This window comes from Emydura macquarii, unplaced genomic scaffold (assembly GCF_026122565.2).
Source record: "Emydura macquarii macquarii isolate MOO-44397 ecotype Brisbane River unplaced genomic scaffold, CSIRO-AGI_Emac_v2 contig_3692, whole genome shotgun sequence".
Classification (NCBI taxonomy): Eukaryota; Metazoa; Chordata; order Testudines; family Chelidae; genus Emydura; species Emydura macquarii.
In genome coordinates this window covers 2445973-2472957 of record NW_027133829.1, presented here as the reverse complement: position 1 = coordinate 2472957, position 26985 = coordinate 2445973, and the positions used below count along the sequence as shown (strand labels likewise).

At 38.2% G+C, this 26985-nt stretch overlaps 2 protein-coding genes across 6 annotated transcripts in view; one reads left to right on the top strand and one right to left on the bottom strand.

The window, feature by feature from the left end:
- HABP2 (hyaluronan binding protein 2) overlaps positions 1 to 6398 on the top strand; it is a 58708-nt gene extending 52310 nt beyond the window's left edge. Inside the window, exon 14 of the mRNA XM_067537269.1 lies at positions 5048 to 6398. The gene's annotated coding sequence lies outside the window, so the exon portion shown is untranslated. The remainder of the gene's footprint in view (positions 1 to 5047) is intronic.
- The window catches only part of NRAP (nebulin related anchoring protein), a 63770-nt gene that overhangs the window by 13041 nt on the left and 23744 nt on the right, over positions 1 to 26985 (bottom strand). For 4 of the 5 annotated variants that reach the window (XM_067537264.1, XM_067537263.1, XM_067537266.1 and 1 more), the window contains 18 exons: positions 25036 to 25134; positions 24442 to 24546; positions 23107 to 23214; positions 22155 to 22256; positions 21306 to 21503; positions 20989 to 21093; positions 17408 to 17506; positions 14953 to 15057; positions 14349 to 14456; positions 12255 to 12566; positions 10918 to 11022; positions 8434 to 8532; positions 6507 to 6611; positions 5871 to 5978; positions 4842 to 4955; positions 3085 to 3282; positions 1155 to 1259; positions 13 to 111 (listed from right to left, as the gene is read on the bottom strand). In XM_067537264.1, coding sequence (XP_067393365.1) covers positions 13 to 111; positions 1155 to 1259; positions 3085 to 3282; positions 4842 to 4955; positions 5871 to 5978; positions 6507 to 6611; positions 8434 to 8532; positions 10918 to 11022; positions 12255 to 12566; positions 14349 to 14456; positions 14953 to 15057; positions 17408 to 17506; positions 20989 to 21093; positions 21306 to 21503; positions 22155 to 22256; positions 23107 to 23214; positions 24442 to 24546; positions 25036 to 25134 — 2274 coding nt within the window. The remainder of the gene's footprint in view (positions 1 to 12; positions 112 to 1154; positions 1260 to 3084; positions 3283 to 4841; positions 4956 to 5870; positions 5979 to 6506; positions 6612 to 8433; positions 8533 to 10917; positions 11023 to 12254; positions 12567 to 14348; positions 14457 to 14952; positions 15058 to 17407; positions 17507 to 20988; positions 21094 to 21305; positions 21504 to 22154; positions 22257 to 23106; positions 23215 to 24441; positions 24547 to 25035; positions 25135 to 26985) is intronic. The other variant, XM_067537265.1, reaches the window with a different exon arrangement.

The following is a 26985-nucleotide window of genomic DNA, read 5'->3' as shown; positions in this document are numbered from 1 at the left end:
ACTAGAGCCTACCTCATTAGCAATCATGTTGCTGAATTTTGCATGAAGGAGGCCAGGAGAGTCTGTCACCGATGTGTACTTGAAGGAATGTGGCTGCTGACGATATTTACTCTGAGTTCACACACAAAGAAAAATGAACAGAAGCAGTAAAGTGTCTTGTCAGATAAGGGACCTGTCTCCCTAATACTAGTGCTTTGGTTTTACTTCTTGGGCTTAAAATGGTGCTTTGTAAAGAAAGTTCATTTATAAACCATTAGGCCAGTTTATCAATTGCTCCCATTCATCTGGTGGCTTCACGTCTCATTAGTGAAAATGAAGAACAGACAGGGAATGTTGTATGTTTTAAAGCAGTGTGCTTCCAAACCTGACGTAGACATTTTATTATTTTATCTCTTCATGTTACTGGTACTGACTAGTGAAATCAGACTTTCCCTGCCAAGGCTCAATCCATAGGTGCTGCAGGTGTCAGTGAACTTTCCACTTTCAAACCCTTGGAAAAGTTGTGGTTTCACTTACTTTGAAGAAGTAAGTGAGAATTAGGAACAAAAAACAGAGCTCATCACAAACACCTGAGCCATTCACTGGGGTAGGGCGAGAGACATGCCAACTCATTTTGCCTAGTTTTAAACCTATTTGAACATGGTCACTGGATTCATGTTTTGCTTTGGAGAAACTAGAAGGATAAACAGCAGAGAGAGAGTGGAGAAGGAAAAAATCCAAACGGAAAAATAGGATAAGAAACAGAATTCTGAGTAGGCAGAATGAAAAACAGAGAAGCTGAAAAAGAAGCAGAGTGGGCACAAGGAACTATTCAATGCACAGGTCTCTCCTGTGTGCCAGTCTAGTTTTGGGGGAATGCTACTGTATGTGTAATAGAGTGCACAGGTTTCCTCTTATCTGGAAAGACATTTTTATATAAAATAATGTATCTTAAAAATACCAACCACGTGAGTTTGGAACACAGGAGGAAAAGATTGTGAAAACAGTTAATGAGGTCTGCAAAACCTGGAACTCCCACCTGAAATCAGGACATGAACGGAGTGATCAAATAAAGGGGGTGGGAGCCAGCCATTAATCTTGCCAACCCAGTTTAATAGAGAGACATCTGGCAAACTCTTGTTTGTACTGGAGAAATCAAAATCCTCTTTTGTTACCTCGCTGATGAGTTCAGAAGCTTTCTTCTTCTCTTCAATCTCTAGGGCTCCTGGAATAATACAGCCAACCCCCCTCATAAAGTTCATGTCAGATCTGTATAAATTCTATGGGAAAGCAAGGAAAAGAAATTACAATTTTGTACTTGAGATGCACTGTATTTATTTATCCAAAAATTACATAAGGAGATGAATTAAATACATTCATTAGAAGTAATATTTACTACAGATACATCATTCTCTCTACACTGTATTGGTTCTGTATATATGTGTGTATTTGTGTATGTGATGTGTGTGTTTATACAACACAAGGCTAGGCTTCTGAAAGGAGCCAAAGAGAATTAGGAGCCTAAATCCCATTAGAAGTTAATGGTATTTGGGCACTTACCTTCCATGTGTGCCTTTGAAAATCTCCCCCTAGATATAGAAAATTTATGCATATATAAAATGAGAGTTCATCAGACAAATTTGTGAAAAACTTTTTCTAATGAAAATTGAGACATGTTTTCTATCAGAATTTCTCACAAAAATATCCTGGTTTCTGAACAGCTCTAAAAAGTAACTACATTGTATGCAGTGGGCTCTATTTAAAGAAAGCAAATACTGTACCACAGTGTGGACATTATTAGATTACTTCCTAAGCCATCAGATACATTGACAAGGGAAAGAAAGTGTTTATCTTTAATGGCACCCACTGTGAAACAGTTAAATATGTTAAGAGAAAGTGATGAAAATAATGGGATCATCTAAGCCTGGGTTCAGGCATTCTCTGATTCAAATGATCCGCACAAGACCAGACAACAGTAAAAGACAGATCTGTCTCTTTCACGGATACTGGAACCTGCTGCTGATGTCTAACGTGTATGTTGTTGTGTGATAATTTTCAGCACAACCAACCACTTGAAATAGATCTAGATTTTGCCCTCATTTTATGCAGCCACACAGGTGAGTAACCCCCCAATGCTGTCCCTCCCCCCACTTCACTCCATAGCTACATCAGACACCTCAAGAGTTTGGCTCCAGGCTTCAGGATACAGAAGAAGCTGTATGCCTGATACTTTGCCATCTGCACTGTGAGAGAGTGGGTGAGGAAGGAGGAGAGCTATGGCTCTGTCCCTACCATGTGCCAGCTAGCACACGTCCAGCTGGCTGGACAGAAAGAGCGTCTGTGATAACCTGTAAAAGGCTGTAGCAGATTCCTCTCTCTCTGAGTGTAAGAGGGGAAGCATGGGTGAGTTCTGCTTCAGAAGCCTGCCTACAAGTTCTCTACTCCTCTCAACTGAGATGCCCCCTCAGCATCCACGTAGACACAATCTAACATTTTACAGACTATTTGAGCCGAAAAGCTTGAGGCTATAAAAAGACAGCTCAAATGATCTTCAAGGTGTTAAACTGATGTGCAGAGGCATACAGAGGTGTGTTTCTGAGGCACAATACCACCTGTGGTGGTGTAGGCATCATTCTAACCCCGGATGTGTAACGAATCATTTAGTTAATTCTATTCAAGATTATATAGTGGGCCAAATTGGTTCTTATTAGAACTCCATGGATCATGTAGACTTACTGTTATGCTGCAGTTTACAGGTCTCTTATGAATCATATCTTTTAAAACTGTATACAGTCTTCTGGATAGATGCACTGATTTCATCCACATGCATAGCAGGTCAAAGGCCATAGGGCAAACAGTTTATACAATCAACAGGGCCTTTAAAAGAACATTTCATTCATGGCAGAATTCCTTCCACTTGTAACACTTTACTGTCCATGTACCAGACAGATACATGTCTCATTCGTCAATGTAATCAAGGGAGAACAGTCACTGTTTACTCCACAATTGCTCCTCAAATGGGTATCTGGGGATATAATGGTCTGGAGTATAACTATCATGTGTCAGACCCAATAGGATAATAGCACTGAGATGACTTTCATTTACCTCACTCTGGAGTTTATAAGCTTTCTTGGCACACTGCAATCTCATATCATCTGTCACAGAAGTGTACTGGTGAAGTAGTTTTCTGTATTCCTGATCACTGATCAATGATTGGGCTTGCCGGGCATGCACTAAGTTTACCATATCCAGTGGCAGATGGAACTGAGTCTTTATATGCTCAAAACCTTTTTTGTATTTTACCTGTTAAAAAACAAATGGATTTCTTTGTACAGTGAGGTCTGGCATAAAATTCAAACTCTGATTAAAGAAATAGTCTTCACATTCCTCCAATTTCCCATACAAATTATCCCCCACCTTTTTATTTTACTAAGTTCCTCCGCCCAATTTAAGTATACATGAAATTGGATTATATGACAGTCAATTTTTGGCCAAAAAAAGTAGTCATCTACATTATTCTCAAATAACTGCAATGCTATCTATATTTGGATTTCTTTTCAGGCTGAATATATTTAAGGCTCAAGAAATCAGTTACTGGTAAAATTACAAATCCCACCGTTGATTTTTAAAAATGAATTATATTTTTACAAAGCTTTAACAAAACCTTTAGAGATATTTCATGATAATAAACACAAGCAGAAATATCAGAACCTTTTTAGAGAAAAGTAGAAGCAGTCCAGAACTTCATCCAAAATAATTTTAAAGTTCTAATCTATTTAGATAATATTTTATAAATTTTTAAAATTATTTTCATAGCAGTCTTTGCACTACTTAGTTTTGGACAGAAAAAAGATGAAATGGTAGATAAAAAAAATCAGCAAAATCGTGTTCTTATGAAATTTCTAGGTGATTTATGCTGACTCCGGAGATTGAAATAAACATTCAGAGTTTTTGGTGCTAATCAAAATGGTTTAATCAATTTGATGGGAGGCACAGATTTTTATTTATACAATAATTATTATTTTATCATCTGCTTGAAACTGGCCCTTTTTTAGGTTTTCAGATCACTGGAACTAATAACCATTTTTGGGTTCACACACCTTGATACAACAAAGCATTCTAGTACTAACCCAATCCAACAGTCGTTGAAATTCATGGAAACATTCCCAGCTACTTCAACGAGTGCTGGTTGCATTGAGTGCCCCTTGTGAATAACTTTTAAGCATGTGACCAGTCCAATTGACTTCAGTAAGACTACTCATGTGCTTAAACTCATACAAGTGCTTAAGTGCTTTGTTGGATCAGGGCCATAGGGTCTGATCCTGAGTGGCGCTGGGTAGCCACAATTCCCATAAGAAGTCAATGACAAGTTGTGGTGCTCAGCACCTTTCAAGATCAAGACAATATACCGAATGTATGACAAAAGAAGCAACCTGAAATTCCGTAAGTGCATCTATAGAATACAGTAAGTAGAAAATACTCAATGTAAAAGTTAGATTTCCGAATTATATCATTTAAATCCTTACATGAAAGCTGTGATTTTTCTTAACCATTTTATAATTGTCCCTTGGTGATATATATACACAGAATAAGATACTGTATATCTGGAAATAGTTGCATGGAGTAAGAGGCCTGTAGGAAAACACACTATAAGGCTATTTTACACTTAAATTAATAATAATGTATTTAATGTAAAAGAATAATAATACAACAAATGTAAACTTTTTAGCCAGTGAAAAGGAAGACTTGAATTTCAAAGTAAAATGCCAAAGAACCTATCCATAGTGAAGTCCATTTCCATGGTGAACTGTCATTACTGAAAAAATGTTTCTACATGTTCATTCCCAGATCCTTGTACTTACATCACTTTGTAGCAAAGCTGCATGCACTGAGTGAGCAATGTTAAGATCATCTTCCAAGCCCTGTGAGCCAACCATCTGTCCTTTCATTTTCTCAAATGACTCCTTATATTTGTACTGAAGGGGAAAAAATAATATGTTTATTAAGAGCCTAGTAACAAGAGAGAGGAGTTTTTTTTACCAAAATTGTGTTTTCTTTTCTTTTATAGTAATTGAGCAAATGAACTGAAAGAAAAAGAACTGTTGAAGTAGTCAAGAAATCTATTCTTTAAGATACAAGTCATAGATGGTGTAAAGAGTTCTCTGATGAAACATTTGTAAATCTTTGGAATATATATCCTGGTTACATCTGCTAAGACATGTTAATGTTTTGCCAAGTGTTAAGAGATGATCCCTGAATAAATCTTTAGTGGATGCTGAAAGAGCCTTGTCCGCATACATCTTTCAGTATTTTAACTTACTTAGAAGACTATACAAATGCAGATATTTACAAAGCAACATGGGTCCCACCACATGCTATCATATGATGGATATGACATTCTTTCTTAATGCATTTCTGTGTATATGCCTATATTTGTATAGTCTTTTATACATATAAAGCCTGCTAGACCTATTTTTTCAATAAAAATTCATTTTCAGGGGACTAAGTGACTTAAGAAATTAAAGTTTGGTTCTGAATCTCTCCCTTACCTATAGACTTCTGCTTCAAATGTAGTCTAGGTTGATAATGACTGAAAGCTGTCAACAACCCTCATGGCTGTTCAGTGCATATATGAACTGAGTTGGTTCATCTCAGTACAATTCCTTGTGAACAGGTGTTCACATAAAAAGCACTCAGTCACCAATGACACCTCATTGGATCTGCAGTCTCAGAAGGGAGGCCCAGGGTTGAACGGAATATGGGGCAGATCCCTTTCAGTATGCTGGATGGAAGGGAAGTACTGTTTCCATGAGCACTGACACAACGTAACTGAAACAGTCTGGAGTAGCTGATATTTTACAGTGGACAAAATCAGCAGTAATTTCACTTACATCACTTATGATTTCACTTGAAGCCTTTGCTGCCTGGAAGGGAATGGCATCCAATTTCAATTTATATCCACCATCTCTCATCTTGCTCCAGGATTCCTTGTAGCGAGTCTATTTGGAAATATTGAGCAGAATTTAAATGCATTTCCTACACAGCAGGTTGACATTGCATCTTTATTGTTCTAATAGCAGCGTCATTGTGTTTGCTTCATTTTATTCTAACAGATGGGGCTGGTATGAATAAAGCTATCCATACAAGACAGATATACAACAGAACACGAGTCTCAGTCATGGGGTTGTAGCTCTCTTTCTCAGTTACTCATTCCTGATTTGTCTAGTGGTCTGACTAATAGAGTCACAGATTCCAAGGCCAGAAAAGACTATTGTGATCATCTAGTCTGACCTCCTGTATAACACAGGCCACAGAATTTCTCCAAAGTAATTCCTAAAGCGTATATTTTAGAAAAATATCCAATCATATTTGATTTCTTATTTTACCAAGAGGATTCTCAGGCTATAGAATGATCATATAAGGGGGACAGGAAGGACATAGCACAATATTGTAGAATTTGCAAGATACTCTAGGGATGTTTTTCGCTTTCCTCTGAAACATTAAAGGCCAGATTTTGATATCCTTACCTCGCTGATATTCAAAGCATTTAATTTAGCCTGAAGGATTTCAGGAAGATCTGCTGTTTGTGTATAATGATGCTTTATGTTCTCTCCATGCTCCTTGTACAACCTCTGAAAATACAGAAGAATTTCAAATAGAACACTCACTACACATCTGATAACAATCAGATAAAAACAATAAGGTATGAGTTTATGAAAAGCAAGGGGTACAGAAAAGTAACAGTACTACTAATAAATACTGGCAATTGTATTCATCGAGAGGTCTTGAAAAGGCGTGGAACCTGATACTTTTCTCATACAGGGTAAACTGGGTGTAACTCAATTGAAGTCACATGGTTATAAAACCAGCGTAAGATCCTAGATTTATGAATATAAAAAAAGTTTTATCAAATGCATATGTGAATAGAGATAGTGAATTTTTAACAGGTTACTCATTAAGGACTTGCAACCATGAGGTGCCTGATTCTGAGAAGTCCTGAATCACTTACAATTCCCATGGAAATCACTGGGAACTGTGGATCCATTGGCATCAAAATGTTTGTCAATCCTGAGTAAATACGTGTGGAGACAGTCATTGTGCCATCTCCTGTTTTTCACTCCAGAACAAAACAGGACAATTATGGAATACTGAAAGTTTGGGTAGTCAGCCCTGGAGGATAACACTGCAGTCATTAATACATGTGCCACCAATACATATATTCTAAATAACTAACTGATACTTGGCATACAATAAATGTTTTATGAAATCTAAACTTTTTGTGTGGATACACCTTCTGAAAGATTTTTCCTCTATTATTCTACTGTCTTTCAGTTTCCCCTTTCATTTGGTTTTACAATGTCCCATTTCACGAATGCACGGACCATCTCCTCTTTCGATCTGCTTGCCTTCCCTATAGAGTTTGCTGTGTGTTCTAGTATTTAGGGAGTCCACAGCTTGAGACCCATTAAACTAGACTGCACTTCTATGCTTCTCAATAAAACTACTCTGCTTCTGTCCGCTGACGTAGAGAGCCCCAATTCTGTAGCTGTTCCCTGAGTATACAGCCAATGAGAGCTACACACATGCAATAACTGTAATAATGACCTGACACTGAGCACTGGCTCACTGGGACAAAATAACTCATATTTACCCTGCTTGAGTATTAAGGACTTCAAATCTTATTAAGTCTACCAAAGGCATAAGTACTAGAATATTACATTAGCATTTGCTTTACACAAAGGTCTGTTATCTTTTTCTTGATTTTAAAATACCTATTTTCACAACTGTTTTTTTCTCATCTATAAAACATTCTCCCTTGGCTGAAACTTGTCTTTGTTGGATGACTTTTCTTGCTGTTCACTTCCACATTATCTCAGTTAAGTCTACAACAGATTCAAATAGTCCTTCTATTAAAAATAAACAGGGTAGAAGAGCAAATAGCTTCTATTCTTCCCTTTCAGGTTCCTCCTCCTGGATTTGTCTCTCAGCAGCATGACAGCTTAAATTTATGAAGTTATTTTTTCTTCCTTGTCACATCACGTCACATTCCTTGTCTGAAGTCTCAACAGAAACTATAATTTAAAACATCTGGGTTTGAAAATAGTAACCACAGAAATGTTTTTGTTTTTTTCGCTAGACCTCTAAAGGTCAAAAATTTCTAAATAGGGAAGACAGGTCAGTCCCACTCCCAAATCATATTCCAGCAAAATATTTTTGTATAGAAAGCCCTCTGTGTGTGGAAGACCCATTGACTTCAATGGGAGCTCTGTAAGTGGAAGACTTCCATTCTAAATAAAAATCATGCCTTTTGTAAGGTGTCCCTCACTAGAACATAGAAACTTCATGGTTCCCAAGAATAATCTTAGGGAGAGAAAGAGAAAACCAGTTCTTCAATCAGGTTATTAAAAGAGGATGCCACTCTTATAATCACAATGCATATACATTATAACTTACATCCACAGCCTGGTTATAACTAATTCTAGCCTGGATCATCTCAGGAGTGTCTTTAATACTGGTAAACTTCAAAGCCCATGGATGCTGACGGTACTTCTTCTGTTGAGCAGAAAAAAGATCAAAGCTGTGAATTTTGTGCTGCTCTTTCATGCTATTTGAAAGGGAAAAATCATAGGTTGCTTGAGATTAGAGTGAATTGGTGAACATAATTATTATTCCTCTTTCCTTATCTTTATGTCCTAGGTACTTTCAGATTAATATTTGTTTCAATTTAACAATAACCTTTTGCCAATTAATATTAAAGTATGTCTACCGAAATATAAAGAAAACATTTCAAAATCAGATTATGCCTACTATAATACTCTGGGACGCATTCTAAGAAAGCATTTTTTTAAATGGCTTCAAACTCAGTACAATTGATTACATTTTTTTTTTTTTTTACTTATAGTTCTTTTAAGCAAGAAGTGGTACCCAACTTGCACTGTGCTAAAAATGGCAGTGATTACACTTATTGTTGGAAGTTTTATATTTCCTGTGAACACCTGAGCATAGCAAACTGCATTGTGGTCACTAATACCGTGTTTAATTATTGCTGCATATTTTATAGGCACTGAGATTAATTCCGCTTATTTGAAAGAGCCCATAGTATCTTCTGAGAGATCTTGAAATATAAATAATTAAAATGAAGGAGTCATATTGTCAAGCTTACACTTTGTCCATATAGCCCAATCATTAAAGGCCACACACATGTAGCAGTCAAATCAGCAGCCGCTCTTCCTGCGTTAGGCTGTATTATTTTCATCTTCATTCTTATCTCCATCCCACATAGAGTCCCACTGCCTGAGGGGGTTGCTCGTGGCTCTTTTAGAAATTGTTCAAATTTCAAGGTCTTAGTCTAAAGCCTTATCAATCTAAATTAAACCATGATCAACAAATTCTTGTCTGAAACGACCCCATCAAGGGTTAAACACAGTCCTTAAATATTACTGTATGACAGAATTTAAAAGCTGACTTATGGACACAAACTGTGTTCTACAGCTTTTAAACTGTTACCATCCGTTAAAACAACTTTTAGGCTACAGGGCCAAATCCTTAAGTGATGAACAACCTCTAAGACCTCCTGACTGTAAATGGAGATGAATGTGGCTTAGGACATTTGTCCAAAAAGGAAAACAGATTTGCAGAATAACTGACTAGAAATTCATTTCATTAGGTGGTCAGAGATGCTGCTCTTGTAGATGCTTTTTAATCCCATCTTGCCAGATGCATTCAGACTTTTAAATAAACAAACAAACACTATTATTTAGTGCTCAGAAAAGAGCCAGATTAACAGTCTTGGAGTCTGAAGTTCTGCGCTTGAAGATAGAACAGGCACACTTGGGCAGTAGCTATAGAACTCTGCCATACTATCCTGCCAACATGGACCAAACCTCACCTACAGGAACCACTTCCAGGGGTTCAGCCTTCATATCGTACTGAATCACGGGCCTCTCTGCTGACAGTGGGGTCCAGTTGGTGACAATGAAATGCGGATTTTTGTGACATCTGTGTCATTTAAAGTTTGTGGGCCAGATTCCCAGTAGGTATAAACAGGCAGAGTTCCATTGACTTTAGCACATCCAGCTGAACGTCTGGTCCACGGTCTTTTAAAAGTCTGTTTTCTCTTACTGCAGAAGATTATACGGAAATATGTCAATACTGCCAGCACTTAGCCACATGCTAAAGGAGAACTGAACTCCTGCTGAAAAGCTAACTTGTTCGGTGCATCTTTATTCTCAGTGTGTGGACAAGTGACCTCCTCTAGGTTTCACCACTGGTTATCTAAGTGAGTTATAAGTCTTTCAGTTTTCTACTGATTAAGGCTTGGTCAACAGGCACTCCTTCTGAAAACTGCACACCACAAACTATTGAACTGATTCTGCCAGTGCCTCCTTTGAAGGACCACGAAAACAGGCACAAAGGATTCTGCAGCTCATCTAGAGAGCATTCTTTTCGAGGGGGTGGTGAGGGAGTCATGGGGATAATAAGGATAAGAATTCCCAGAGACCGAGAGATGGACTGAGAGAGATCTATATGGATATCAATGTCCAATGTGAATATATATGAAAAAGAGAATAAGAAAGAACTTGTATATGTTACAAAAGGAGGCTCTGGGTGCAATAAATGCATCTTTTTATCGTCTCTCCTGGTTCGCGTCATTAAAAAGGTAGCCTAGTAGGTAGCAGTTGAGCACTGTTTGATTGCCATTATTATTCATAATATCATTTGTCACCTGCTTTGTTTTTGCAAAGGCTATATGGACGCCTACTGGTGTGTGTTTGGTATCTGGTTTCCCTCTAATTACCAGTCCTATTCCTGGTTTTGAGGGCTTTCATGTGGTATGCCTTTTTCTTTCCCCTTTGAGTGGAAATTATTTTAATTTTATACAGACATTTTGCACACATTATGCAGCAAGTTCTGTTACATGCTGTCATGAAATCTCACCTCACTAATGAGTTCTCCTGCCTTCTTAGCCTGCTCCACATTTAATGACCCAGTGGCTATCCATCCAACTCCTTTCATCCAGTTCAAATCTGCTCTGTATTGGTTCTGACAAAGGAAAAGAAAAGCCCCATTGTTGGTGCTCATACATTTAAAGTGCCATTAAAGGATTCAGACATATAGGGAAAACCAGCTGAGTCGAATTAGTGCCTGCTTTTGTTTTATCCACGTCTGCACAGTTGCAGGTAAAACAAAAAATTACAGAGAGACGGTAGTATCACCATCTAATAGCAGTTCTGCTGTATGCTTTGCAAGGCAATCTTTTAAAAAGATTGGCCTGTTCCCTCAGTGTCGTCTTTAATTCTTTAATTCTTACCCTGAATACAAAAAGGAGGTTTGTTTCATTGTATGCAGTATCTTGCTGGATATGCTTTGTTTAAAAAGACACTGCAGAGACAATGAGGATTCTGATGGTATGGCTCTGTTTTGGAGGATTTCATGGTACATTTAACACTTTCTGATTCCTTCCAGTGTGTCACAATGAAGGGAAATGGTCTCTGCTGATATTGTCCAAGGATCTTGAATGGTGAACAGTGTTTAAAAGAACACTTTCCCCTAACACTGGTGGCATTTTTCTATTCAGCTATTACAGAGTGAGTCCAAGTCCCCATACCGCCTGAAAAACCCCAAACAACAAAACAGCCAGTCACTGAAGGTGGAATTTTCAACGGTACTTAAGGGAGGTAGGCACACAATTCAGACTGAATTTCAAGGAGATTTGGGCACCTAACTCCCTTAGGCTCATTTGAAAAATCCCAGCCTCACTCATTAAAGAGGCAAGTCTGTCTTACAGCAAACTCATATCACCTTCATATGAAGGAGGCAGTGTCTCTCGTGGTAAAAGCAAAGGACTGGACTCCAGACTGTTGGGTTCTAGAGTTGATTCTGTCATCACGTTGGGCAAATTACGTAACCTCAGTTTACCCATTTGCAAAAGGTGAATAATAAACCTATCTCATGGGAGAGTCGTGAGGGTTAATAAACATCTGAAAGATGCTATGCAAGCACAAAGACTTCATATACTGAACCGGGCAAATAAGCACTCATCCCTAAGGACTCCATTTTCGGATCCAAAAAACATTTGTTCATGACAAAAAGTTCCACTAATTCAAGGGTTCTTATGAGCTAACTGGATTTTGTCAATGTATAATGTATATTTTTTCTGGTCCTAAATGCATAAATCTAGATTTTAATTAATCAGCTACAGAAATTCATTTAAGTTCGAATAGCATGAAAGAGCTGAATAAAACAGGCATGAAATGTATGATCTTGGAACTTACGTCACTTTGCAAACCATAGGCCTTCTTGGCCCACTCCACTTTCATGTCAGTAGGCAGAGCAGTGTAACAATGTAGGGCTGTCTTGTATCTTCTATCTGTGACCAAATTTTGAGCCTTTTTGGCATGGACAAGGTTTACCATATCCATGGAGACATGATACTTAGTCTTTGTGTCCTCAGATGCCTTCTTATACTCCAGACAACTCTGTAACTTGGACATTTGAAGAGAATGAGCTATCTGTGAGTCTTCATTCGCGTCTTTTACCCCAATAAATTTACCTTTGGTCTTCTCATAACTTTCCTTATACTTTATCTGTGAAGAAGAAAAAATGGATCATAGATACAAAGAGATGCAGCTGAGCTGTAGCCATTACTAATCATAAAATGGTAACCTATCCACTTAAAATAAAGACGACATTTCCATTTTGCCATTCTTCAGATTCTCTCACAATGTATTTGCCTTTCTGTCTCTAGTAGAAACACTACAATAGTGAGATCCACATTTGGAAATTGAACTCTCCTCAAAGATTCATAGATTCCAAGGCCATAAGGAACCATAGAACTTCCCAAAAATAATTCCAACAGCGTATTTTTTAGAAAAGCATGTAGTCTTGACTTAAAAATCACCAGTGACGGAGAATCCACCATGACTATTGATAAGTTGTACCAATGGTTAATTACTCTCACTGTTAAAAAATTATGCCTTATTTTCTGTTTGAATTTGTCTAGCTTCAACTTGCAGCCATTAGATCATGTTATACCTTTCTCTGCTAGCTTGAAGAGCCAATTAGTAAATATTTGTTCCCCATGTAGGTATTTACAGACTGTAATCAAGTCATTGCTTAACCTTCCCTGTGTTAAAATCGACTGAAAGAGCTCAATCTATTTATCACTATAAGGCATGGTTTCTAATCCTTTAATCATTTGTAGCTCTTCTCTGAACCCTCTCCAATCTGTCAACATCCTTCTTGAATTGTGGACACCAGAACTGGACATAGTATTCCAGCAGCAGTTGCACCAGTGCCAAATACGGAGGTAAAAATAACCTCTCTACACCTACTCGAGACTCCCGTTTATCATCCAAGGATCGGGTTAGCCATAGCGTTGAACTAGGAGCTCATGTTCAGCTGATTATCCACCATGATCCCCAAATCTTTTTTGGAATCACAGTTTCCTAGGATAGAGTCCCCCATCCTGTAAGTATGGCCTACATTCATTGTTCCTATTTGTATATATTTACATTTAGCTATATTAAAACACACATTGTTTGAGTGCCCAGCTTAGCTAGTCATTTAGATCTCTCTGCATGAGTGATCTGTCCTCTGAATTGTTTACCACTCCCCAATTTTTGTTTCATATGCTAACTTTATCAGTGATGACTGTGTATTTTCTTCCAGGTCATTGATAACAACATTAAATAACATAGGACCAAGAACCAGTCCCTGCAGGACCCCACTAGAAACATACCAAATCATTGATGATTTCCATTTACAATTACATTTTGAGATGCCTATGATTTCACAGTAACATAGAAAAGAAAACAGAGCACGGTCTAGTCTTTAAGGCCTTATGAGTCTTCAATACAAGTAATCAACATGTCTGTTTCCAAAAGGGAATCAGAGTGGCTTTAGGCTTAGAGAAAGCTTTTTTTCCCAATATTACATGTCACAATCTAAAAAGGTAAAGATTACTTTGGATGAATTTTTTTATTTCTAAGAAAACCAGCTTCTCTCTTTCAGGAATTTTTGGGCTTGTTGGCCAGACCAGTGACTTAGATGTATTTTTCTGCAGCGCCACTTAACAAATTTTTGTTCAGTTTCTGGTTCTGAACATTCACCCTGAGGTCTAGAAGGCGCTGGGGAAAAGGTTGCATGGTCAGGTTTGTGGAGAAGGTTTGTATTTCTCTACAACAAACCATCAAGCTAATTATGGAATACCATTCAATTAGAACCTTTGGTAATGTGGGGCCTTGTCAGAGATGTGCAGAGTAAGAAACGCTGGAGCAGATCCCCAGCATTCTGATAGGGACATGGAACATCCACTCATCTTGGAAAAAAATAATTGATGTGAGTTTTTTCTTTGACTGTATACTCACATCACTTGCCAGATCCCTCTTTGCCTTAGCCGTTAGGAAAGGCAATGCATCAAGACGAAGTTCAAATCCTTTTTCTTTCTGCTTCTCCCAGCTACTCTTGTACAATTTCTAAGGAGATGTCAATAACAAAACTACTTTATTATCATTAACACAAATAATTTGCATTACAGTAGCTCCCAGAGACCCAAAAAAGATTGGAGCTCCGTTATGGGAGGTGCACATAGCAAGAGACAGCCCCTGTCCCAAAAAACTTACAGTTTAAGAGCCTGATTCTGATCCCTTTACTCACACTGAGTAGTACTTCCCTCCCCAAATTGTCCCATTGATTTGAAAGGAACTACTCATGTGCTACTAAAACTACTCACACGAGTAAGTTGAGAATGTGTTAAAGACTTTGAAGTATCGGAGACTTCAGAGCAGAGCAATGGGATTGGCCAGGTATTCAAGCAAAAGCAAATAATTTGGTTCTGAAGTTTCTGAATTTAAACATTCAGACCATCTTCAGGGAAATGTCCTTCTATTAACTATGGAGCAATTATTTCAACAGAAGCAAATACCATTTGGTAAGTTGAAGGGGCAATACCCAGCCTCAACCATACAGCACCTCACTAATATTCGCAGCATTTGCTCTGGCCTGTATGAAGAGAGGTTCGTCTTTGCTGATGGTATAATGATGAAGGAACTGCTCTTTTCCTGACCTGTACGCAACCTGTCCATAGAAAACAAAGCAAATAACATCATTAGCATCAGGTTATGTTCCATTTCAAGTGACAACTGAGTCTATCGGAAGAAACAGGTAAGAATATGTAAAGGGAAATTTACTTGATGCTTTATAGTCTTTAAAATCAGGGTCTTTTTCCCAAAACTTGAATTGAGATGCTCTCCCTTAAAACCTAAATCAATTCCAGGTTAGCCAATTCATTTATTATTAATTGTCAGTGATGGGATAAGTAATATGTTCATTTGATAAAACAATAAATACCCTTTTATTGGGGTACTCTATTTTACCCTGATCTACATTACTTTTCCTCAATTCCCTGTGTCTCATTGATCTTCTTTAACCAAAAAGAGGGAGGGATAATGATATATTTATACAGTGCTATTCATCTCGAAGTATTTTATTTCAATAGACATAAAAGCTGATACAAACTCATGTTTGTACAAAGTTCACACAAGAAATTACTTCATCTCTTACTGAAATGCAGCTGCCTCTTCTGTGAAATGAGTTAGTTCTTTAATAGCTCACAGCAGTGCTACATTTTAAGGCAGGAAAAGAAGAAGAATACAGTATGCAACTAATCCTACAGAGGGTATTTATGTGAGCTGGATATAATTAAACACATTATAATTTGGCCAGGACTAACACCCCTGCTTTAAATGAAAGTGCCAAGGATCTTTAACAGTCCCAAGCAGCAAGCACCTCTATTTTACATCTCGGTGCATTTCTAATGGTGTATACATTCCAGGATGAAACAGTGGGCTTTGGAGCCCATTGAAGTTGCTCGTAGATTGACTAGAAGGTGGCCGCAGAGCAATGTTCCGCTTAAGGGCTCAACATCCTGCATCTCACAGAGAGTGGGGGGGAGGGGAAATATTGTGTCTCCCACAAAGTAGCACAGAGCCCTAATACCAGGACTGCCAAATGTGCTTCAAGACAATTTTTATTGCTATAGGGAGGCAGAATAATCCAGTGAATAAGACAAAGGAGAAGAAAGTCAGGAGACCCAGGCGCTTTTCTGATTCACTGTGAAAGCCACCTTTATAAAGAGGTTTGAGCTATATGTGTAAAAAATGCAAATGCCAAGTATTAATAACGCAGATGAACGAAAAAGGAAAGACGGCACCATTCCAGGAAAGACTAATGAACTGAGGATGAAGCGTTGCTCACATAATACCCGGACAGCTGCCAGTGTCCTCAGTTCAAGCCATAAATTGTAACATATCTCACTGTCTCTTAGCAGTTACCACTCTCACTAAATTAGGTAATCAGTAAATTTAACAACAGGTGCCTCTTGTTTTGAAAAATTAAAAACGGATTGTGGTCCAGCTGGGCAGGAGATTACAAATACCAGCTGATAGGGTCATTGCTCTATTTCTCAGGTCTAAGGAAGGAAAAGGGATTGTCAGAAAATAGCCACCTTGAGTAAAGCTTTATTTCCCTAAAAGTAGCTTCTGCATTTGTACTCAGAAAGATGCAGTTCTAAGTGTACAAAGTATTTATAGAATCATAGAACCATAGATGATTAGGTTTGGGAAGGGACCTCAGGAGGTCATCTAGTCCAACCTCCTGCTCAAAGCAGGACAACCCCAACTAAATCATCCCAGCCAGGGCTTTGTCAAGCGGCACTTTAAAAACTCTAAAGATGGAGATTCGACCACCTCCCTAGGTAACCCATTCCAGTGCTTCACCTCCGTCCTAGTGAAAAAGTTTTTCCTAATATCCAACCTAGACCTCCCCCACTGCAACTTGAGACCATTGTTCCTAGTTCTGTCATCTACTACTGCTGAGAACAGCTTAGCTTCATCCTCCCTGGAACCCCCTTTCAGGTAGTTAAAGGCTGCTGTCAAATTTCCCCCTCATTCTTCTCTTCTAACAAGCCTAGTTCCCTCAGCCTCTCCTCATAAGTCATGTGCTCCAGCCCCCTAATAATTTTTGTTGCCTTCCACTGGACTCTCTCCAATTTGTCCACATCCTTTCTGTAGTGGGGGGCCCAAAACTGGACACAATACTCCAAATGGGGCCTCACCAGTGCCGGAGCTGTAAAGGAATTGTAAAGGATACAGTTTAGTCTCTATCCATCTATCCAGATGCTTATATGACCCTTATCACCACAGCATCTGAAGCCTGAGGCTTTGCATATATCTGTTCCCTATCAGGTTTAAAGGTTTCTAGCTGTGAAACAGGGGAAAGTTTAAAAAAAAAAAAAGTCTTAGAAATAAAGCTCAAACTTATTTAAAGTGATGGCAAGTTTCACGACTGGATCCTACTTTACTTTCAGTGGTTCCCATCTGTCCTCAAGAATTACCAAGTTAATGATAAAGCATCAGTGAGGACTCACATCACTCTGCAGTTCCTGGCTTTTCTTCGCGTGTTTGATCTGGGAAGTGTCGGCCACACTGGTGAACTTTAGAGCATCGGCTTTCTGTCTGTACTTTTTCTGATTTAAAAAAAAAAAAAAAAAAGGATTCAGAAACTGGCATCACATTTATTTTCCCAAGTGAATTCAGTGCTCATAAAAGGAAGATTGAGAGCTCTGAAAACTAAAGTCTTTATTTATCTCCAGAACTGCTAGAGCATGGGTATCAGCAATGTAAGCTTCCACACTCTGTCCTTCCTGACAGTGAACCTGAACTGGATCCAGTGTTTCTTACCCTGCGAGGCCCCAGTGATGAGAGCAGTTTGGTATGTATGCCCAGCTGTCTGAGGTACTGAACCTCGAGCTCTTCCTTGTTTCTCACTGATCAATGACCAGTCTTCACTAACTGGCCTGGATTTGAATCAGTGCCTGAGAAGCTAAAAGGCTCCATCAGCCATTACCAGTTTCCTGAGCCACCCAGCGCATGTTACCACCACATTTTACTCTATAAACCTTTTTCAAACACAAATTTTTGTTGTTCCTTTTGTAGTTTGTTAGATCATGGAAGAGCTCGTTGCCACTGTACTATTTAACAGTCAAAGATCTCAAAGCACAAAGGACATATTTTAGCCCTCCTGATACACACTTTCCCCTGTATGTCACATTGAATGTTGAAATACAAGATATTACCCTGGCATTTTTCTCCAGTATCAGCTGGATGCTGGACATGGATGCTACTACAAAGGCTTGTCTGTAGTGGCAGCTGCAGTTGCTCCACACCCAGGCTCCAGGCGTGGGTGTCAGAAGGAGTATTTCATTCCACCCAGTACCTGACAGCTAGCCCTTTTGCAGAGGCTTTGTACAGGGAACTAAAATTTCACCTTCCATGAATAAGACTGTCCTTCTGACCAGCACACCCTAATATTCCTTAGTGGCCTGATCCAAAGCCTACTGCAACCATAAGAAAGACTCCTGCTGACCTCGTTGGGCTATGGATCAGACCTATTCTGAATTCATCTCCACAATAAAGCCTTGTATAGTGTTCCTTTCAGAGCAAACAACACATTTCTGTCGGCTTTTGAGACATAAGATAAGAAAATACACCGTAACAATTTCAAGACCGAGTATGATGGGGAGACCTGGCAAAAACTTCTTATTTACTTTACTTGACTTTTTATTAATTTAAGAAGTCAGCAATCAAACTAACCATTCCGTGTTGTGTGGGTAGATGTGTGTGTTTCTATTACATCACATCTGAGTAGTGAAAGCTGCTATTTGAACTGATAGGTGAACAGATCAGTTCACATTGTGACTTCCCCAGCTGAACACAAAGTAGAAGTTAAAAAAAGCATGCTCCACTTCAAAGACACGCTCATTGCTTTATATTTAGAATCTGGAAGGAAGGGAAGCAGATTAAGAACAGTGTGTTTTTGCCACAATTGTATGTAACATAACACAATGACATTCTGCAAGTAAATGACAAACTGCCAGCTTCTGACTGGAAATAGAAATATTTAAAATAATATACACTGGTTTTCAGCTTAGGAAATTAGTTTCACCCAGCCTTAGATCCTACACTGTGCTGAAATAAAGAGGCAGATAATCAGAGATTAAATATTAGGGGCAGTGATCATAGGTGCTGGAAGTATGTGTAGCCATTTAGTTCATTTTATCATTCATTTATTGTGTGTGATGTTATAATTAACTAACATTCTCTGGCATATATAATCATTGTGTGCTGAACAAATTTAAATTGTAGGATTGTAGAAGTATAGGACTGATCAGTGGTTAAAAGAGATAAGTATGCATTAGGTATCTAAATAAGTAGGGCTGAAACTCAAGACCTACAGACTGAGACAGGTAAAATGTCAGCTTAGCCACACTAGGGCATAGGGTTAAGAAATGCTTGACATACATAAGTGACCAAAGAATGACCCGATGCCACAAGATTATAGGAAAAGATGTGCCAATAGGTGGTATTGTGAAAAATTGACAGTAAGAGTAATGTTTTCGCTTATAAGATACCCCGTATTCACATTTTTCTAACACATGCCCTAACCGCAGGGTGCACTATGTGCGTAAATGCTAACGCGGTATAGTCAAAAAAATCACATTATAAAAAGTGGGTGCCTAGATTGGGAAAATTGAGTTCCCTATGGAAAAACTCCTGCAGGAACCATCCCTCTACTGATGATCAATTGGGAAAGCATCTATCAGTCCCTAAGATTATCTAAGAGTGTGTGAGCATGAGTCTAGCTGTAATTTGTATATGGATATATTTAGGATTTATATATGCTGTGATATTCATAACCTTATTGGTAACTTTAATAAAATGGATAAAAGACATTAGACCTTGCTCCTGTGAATGTGTGGGGTCACTATCCTTGGTCTTTATGTGTTCCTAAATTTGACTAATTTTGACTAAATTTGAAGCAAGTAGCAGAGGTGACTTTCACTCTTTTACTGTAGTCATTGTAGAGCCAAACCCACAATAGTGTAATACAACGTTACAAAACTCACTTTAAATAAAATAAAAGGCTATATAGGAGTGCTGGGGGTGCTTCCATACCCCCTGGCTTGAAGTGGTTTCCATTATATACAGGGTTTACAGTTTGGTTCAATGGCTCTCAGCACCCCCACTATAAAAATTGTTCCAGCACCCCTGGAAGTGATCATTACTATCGCAAGCCGTAACAATAAATGTCAGTCCATCTCTGGCAAGATATTGGATCTGAGTGCTGTTGCGTCTTCCTTTGTTTCTGAGATTTATTTTTCATTTTGTGGGAGTAGTGAGTTGTTTGCCAGAGACCCAAGGTATCAGAGCGTGTGATTTCCAGTAACTCTAACAGACTTCTTTTCCTTCCTTTTCCTCTAAATCAAACGTCTCCTAATTGTTTCCTCTTTCTATCCTCCTGCTTTCCTGTCACCAATGCTACCGCTAGACTGTAGCTAGAAGGTTGAAAAAGTGTACTTGAGGTTAATGGCAGTGGTAGGCCATGAATTAACCAAGAAAAAGAAATGAAGAACACTGCAAACTAGTGCTGCCAGCAGACTCTTAGCAAGTTCATCCCTGACTGGCCATGGAGCAAGGAAGTTTCAAACAGGGTTGTCAAACATCTAATTTTTCATTTATGTCACGTAAAAGTCTGTGTGCCTTGTTTTAGCTCCTAGCTTTACTAAGCTTTGGAAAATAGCCTGAACAAAATAAAACAGCAAATCCCATTCTTTCCCAGTGCTTCTTTGCTAAAGATGCAGGCAGATGAAGAGTGGCGGAAGGGTACAATTATGACTACACAGAGATCTGTCGGAGAGCCCTGTAATGTGAATACTGAGTTCCAGGGGAGAAGAGTATAGTTTCATACTGGGCAAATATCTCCCAAACCGCAACTCAAAATCTCCCAAAACATCTTGCAACACACATGTCTGAGCTGATGGGAATGGTGCATATTTCAAATTGCCAATACTCATAAGTCTCCCAATCCATTCTACATACAGCATCTATACTCCTGGCCAACCTGGCTTCAACCTTCCAGTAAGAAAAACAGCTAGAAAGTAGAGCTTACCTCGCTAACAAGGTCTCCTGCTTTTCTGGCTTGTTCTATATTAAGACTCCCTTCTGTCATCCACCCAGTTCCTTTCATCCATGTCAGATCTGCCTTGTATTGAAGCTACAGAGGGAAAAAAAATGTTTATAGGTTGAGATACAATTCTGTAAGTTAAAAGTAGGCACACTTGCCAATTCTGCATTCACGACGAGACATTTTGGAGATGAAAACAGATATACAAGTGCTAAGTAATATCATTAAGTCATTTTGATCACCTAATATATCCTGATAACGCTTCAACCCTCAACATTTAAAAGGGGTGTAGCTGGTCTTACCTCACTCTGAAGTCCATAGGCCTTCTTGGCCCACTTTGTCTTCATGTCTTCTGGAACCACTGTGTATTCATGGAGTTTCTTCCTATATTCAAGGTCACTAGCCAAAGCCTGGGCTTTCTTGGCATGCTTCAAGTTTACCATGTCCATGGGCAAATGGAAATGTCTCTTACTCTCCTCAAAATTTTTTTTGTAAGCAATCTAGGATATAAAGAAATAATACATTCACCATTACTCTAAGAGAAGCAGGGAAGATAGTAAAGGCTTATAAGTAAATTATTTCATATCACTGTATAATCAGGCATTATTTATCCACAAAACCCATACTTATCCTCCATCATCATTTGCGACAGAGTGAAATAAACTTGCCCACCCTGCCGCATATTAGGCAAAGACTTGTAGGACTGAGGTTTGAAGAGGGGCCATATTGTGGCCCCAAAATGTGAGTATGGATTTTGCAGGTTCCATCGGCAGTTCCTCTCATGGATCCATAACACAACACAGCTCACTTCACTCTGTTTTTTATCTTACATCTATTTACAAAGTCTGTGGGGTTTTTTGTTTGTTTCTCTTTGAGTTTTGTTTTTTAAAACAGGGTTCAATGTGCTTTCCTCTTCCAAAAATAAGATCAACACCAATAATGCAACATTCAAGAGCCACAACCCTAAAATAGCAAAATAGTATGTGTATGCCACGTAGATAAACAACTGGAGTAAGAAAGCCAATTTCAGTCAAAAACATCCATGGAACTAACATTATAAAGGAACAGTAACAGTGGGGTGTGTGAAATTGATGAAAGGGTGTTATAATTTTGAAAAAACACCTTTTAAGCAAGAGAAATCAATAATTTACCTCGCTACTCATCTTGGCCACTTGCAAAGAGTGCAGAAGTCTTGAATCCTTGGTTCCAATAGCTTTGCCTTTTGTCTTTTCATATTCTTCTCTATATTTAATCTTTGAAGAGAAAAAATAGTTTACTATAAATTACAGGTCATTTTCCAGTTACCACAGAGATATGCAGTGTGTTCAGAGACTGGCCATTTGAGTGCAGGGCCTGGTTGCCAGTTCAGAGCTCTCAAATATGCTATGAATTCTGAAGGGCAATAAGATTGGTCTTAATTGTATCTTCTTTAACCTGACTATTAGAAGAGCTCACCCTTTCCTCGCATGGATATTGTTATAGATATAAAACTTTTGAAACAGCAAAATTGTTCTTTTGTGTTTAAGAAAAATTGAATCCTAATGTTCTAACTGAGGCAAATATTTAATGGGGTTTTAAGTAAAAACTGAGCAAGGAATTCAGGGTTTGACTCATTTTAATTAGTTTTTTCTTTTTTAACAAAAACAGCTTTTATTCTGTTCTGTAGGATGTTATATCACCTTCATCAGTGTAATATCTGAGTGCCTTCCAGTAATTCATTAATCACGTTGACTAACATTTGTCAGACATGATTCATTCTCTCCCTCAACCTCTCCATGGGGAGAGAATTACGTATGCAGTCTAGTGGTTTGTGATAATCTAATTAATTAAAAATACTGAATTTTACAACGGGAAGATGGAGCTACTGCTCTTTTTCTAACTTTATTTCTTTATATATACAAAAAAATAAGACATTTTCGGAGATAGGGGTTGGTTACCTATAGAAATGATTCTGAACAAATTTTCCTAGAGGTCATTAATCTTTGAGAAAGATGAATACACAACAGTAAAGTTTAGGGCTTAAAAATGCAGGTGAAACAACATATTTATTTCCCTAGCTGACTTTTGTTAAGAATAATTCCTAGTTAATTAAATATAACCTACATCACTGGCAAGATCCCTTGAGGCTTTGGCAGCAAGTAAAGACATGGAATCCAGATTCATGTCAAAGCCCCGACCCTTGCTCTTCTCCCAATTTTCTTTGTACTTAATCTGAGAAAGGAAATACAACAGCATGTTATTAACATGCACATACCTGCCTAAGCAGTTAAAGAAACCATGGAAAAAGGTGACAAATGAAACAAAAGTACAATATAGTGAGTTAACTATAATATATTCATTTATTATTATTTTATGTTAAATAAAAGAAACCAGATTTAACTTTCCTAGAGCTTGTGGTCCCCTATTTATGCACAGAGCAGGTGGCAGCAGTTCTTAGATTGTAAGGTAGGATTTTCAAAGTGCCTAAAGGAATTGGGGGCCCAACTTTAATAGAGAATCAATGGAAGTTAGGTGCCTAATTCATGTAGTTGCTTTTGAAAATCCCACCCTAAATTCTTTGGAACAGAGACCATCTTTACTTCTATGTTTGTACACCACCTACCATGATGGGGCTGATTCTGGGCATCACCATCACAACAATAAAACAACAGAGATGATAAATCTACATCACAGGCACTGTGCATCTTCCCATATTGCTCCACCAATACGTCTCAGCTTTGAATTGAGGAAGTGCAATGGGGTGTGAAATCTCCATTAAGAACTTGCACTATTGCCAGTTCCAAACATTAAAAAAATCATGAGATCAGCTTAAAAGTAATGAGATTTTTAACAAATAATCAATTTGTGAGGGTGGAGGAGCGGGTAATTGTATTCTGTTTTTTGAGCCCTTAGGGTGCATTAGGATCACATTTTCAAGACGCTGTCCACAGCTATGGGGCTTGGAACTTACTTACTTAAGTGACAGTTGAGATTCTCATGGAACTATCTAATTCCAAGAGTTGGGGCTTTAAGTAAAGCACCAAATAGTGCGATAAATCATGAGAGTTGGCACCAGTGTCCAAAGCCCTTTGTAGTCAATGAGAGCCTTTCCACTGACTTCCGTGGGCTTTGGATCAAGACCTAAATCCTTGGTATTTGTGCTAGCCCTGCCAGAAGAGTAATACATCCAATGAGCACCAATCTGGATGGTCGGTTTTGTGGTGTGGACATTTTATCTGCTAGAGGACGTCAAGTCATTTTATGAGATCTCAGAACAAATTCCAAGGTTGTGCTTCACATTTTATCCCTACTAATTTAGATAACCGTGTCTCAGATTGTTGAATAAAGGCAGAACGGAGATGTCTAGTTCTTCCTGAGCAGTCCCAGCATCCTTGTGTTCATTATTGCTCACATTTGAAGACAATACACACATCTACGTTTGCAAGTCACTTTGCTTACCTCGCTGTATAGCTCAGCATTGGCTTTCGCCTTGACTAACTGAGGAACATCCTGTGGTAAAGTGTAATTCATTTTGGTTTTCTCATACTGGGCTCGGTAAGTCAACTGCCACAGACATGGAAACAAATTACTTTCAATACACCAAATGCACTGCTGTTTAACTTTCAGTGATTATTGTTTGTTTGAATGTGTTAAGTACCGTAATATAGGTCTGTAATAACTAAATACAATTGGGAATAATAAGAAAAGGCAAATATAACTTTCCCCTATTTATTCAAAGAAAATTCCCAGTAAATGCTATAATGTAAATAGGCCTGAAGGATAAATCCAATAAAAACAAGTATTAACAATTAAAATGGCCAGAAACTGAAGTTATACAACTTCTCGAAGTTCAAGAAAGTTTTTCATATTTCTTGATCTACTGATGTGGCCACAAGGGCTTTGAAAGCTATTTCAGACATTTTGTTTTAGTTGTAAACCCATTTATCAACTATTATCGACAAGAAAGAAAACACTGATGCAATGAGAACGTGATGAAATAAAATATTTTCTTATCACTAATAAACAGAGCTGGTCAATGGCAGCAGGACTTACATCACTGAGTTGCTGTGAATTTATTTTGGCTTGAATAATTTGTGGAGTGCTGGTAACAGAGCTGTACTTCAGCTTATCTATGCTTTGTCTATAGTTCACCTAAATTAAAATGAGAAACAAACAAAAGGAAATGCTCAGACTGCATGTGAAAGGTATGGTGGAGAAGTTTCATCTAGTTGATATTTGGGGTAAAGCTATCACTTAAGCCATAAACTGAGGTGAAGAACAATTCCCAAAGCCTGGAGATGTGGATGAGATTAAGCACAGCCAGTTATTAATCCTCAGAAAATTCCCTTTGCTGAGATAATTACTTCTATTTTACTTGAAAATGAACTCCCCTCAAACAGTCTGTGGATTTTATTAATGAGATACAGATTCAATGGGTCCTTATAAAACATTCCTATAGAATTAATATCCTGAACCATCTCTTAGAACCCCTTTTATCTTGTAAACAGGAATTTACTTCAGCAGTGGTCTGTCCTGACATATAGTTACACAGAGAAACTGTATTCTAATGGGCTCTATTACTACTTTGTCTTTACTGATTTTTTTAAATGTGATAACTGATGTTAAAAGTTTCTTATATGGTAAGAGTTCAGTATGGAGGGGAAAATATATATGGTGCAAAAAAAGAACAGCATTTCAACGTCAGCCATCAGTAGGATTAGTGCTCACTAAATTCCTAACATATGAATGCAGTTTCAGCAATAAAAAGCTATGAAGATTAATATATTAAATCCCCAAACTATGCAAGATAAAATGTCATGGAGAAGTTTTCCTTTAACCTATTCCTCCCAAAGGCCTCAGTGTTACACTGCAGGACATAATTATTATTCTCTGTAGGCCTTAATTAATATAAATTGTAGTTAATCACCAAACATTGCAAACTGTATGGTCATTAAAACTAATTCTTTATGAACACTTTTTGCCATGAAGTGCAGCGTACTTCTAAAGGCATTGAAAGTTATTAATCCATTTTAATAGGATCCTCTTTATCTGAGACACCTGCACATATACGCACTTCTGCAACCCACCATATTAACTCACATTAGAAGAAAAACATGACTTATCTCACAGGCCAAAAGCGATCAATATACTTAAAAGAGTTAATTCACTCTTTCTGTATAGATATCTACGGCTCTCTTCAGCAGAGAGTTTCTTTTTTTCCTTCTTTTTTTTTTTTTAAACACAACCATGTGTACTTCATGCTGCTAATGATCTGAGAATTAGGACTGTTGGCTGTGTGGTAATCCATGGAGCCCACATCCAAATTGCTCAAGTGAGCTCTAGCCTCTGGACGGGTTTGGCCCAATGCTGTATGTGATTGCAAGTTCTTTTTTTGGAGCACATAAATCAATTTGCCACAGAGAATCAGCGATGCCAGTTATGCACAAGTCCTGCCTGGAGTCATGGTAAACATAGACTAGATTAAAATGCTCCAAGCTCAGTCTGCTCTCGAGTAAGTGAAATGCTGGTGCATCTAAAGACCCTCCCCTTGACATTCTTGCTTCACCTCTTGGGGGATGTAAGTCTTCTACATTTCAAAAGGAAGAGAATAGTTCATTCAAATTCCCCTACTTCCTTCCTTTTCTCTCTAGCCCTTTCAACAGTCCTTATCAGCTACTACTTTCTGGAGGAGAATTTACTGCTTGGAAAGTTGCCAGAATGACAACCTGTAGACTAAAGTCCTCGATTTATCCATAGAGCAGGTGCAGCACAGGCAATAATTGTGCAAACTTCCCCACACCAATTAATCAGTATTTCATACCTGAGCAGGAGGGAATCCCTTTAAGGAGGTGAAATTCACCCCGGCGCAAAGGTCTAACAAAAGGTTATGTGCACTACATATGGCCCCTTAACATGGAGCTTAAATAGTGTGTTAGACTTTGTGTGGGACTTTTATTCTAGAGTGAATTATACACAGCGGGAGGATGATAATTTAGTCTGCTT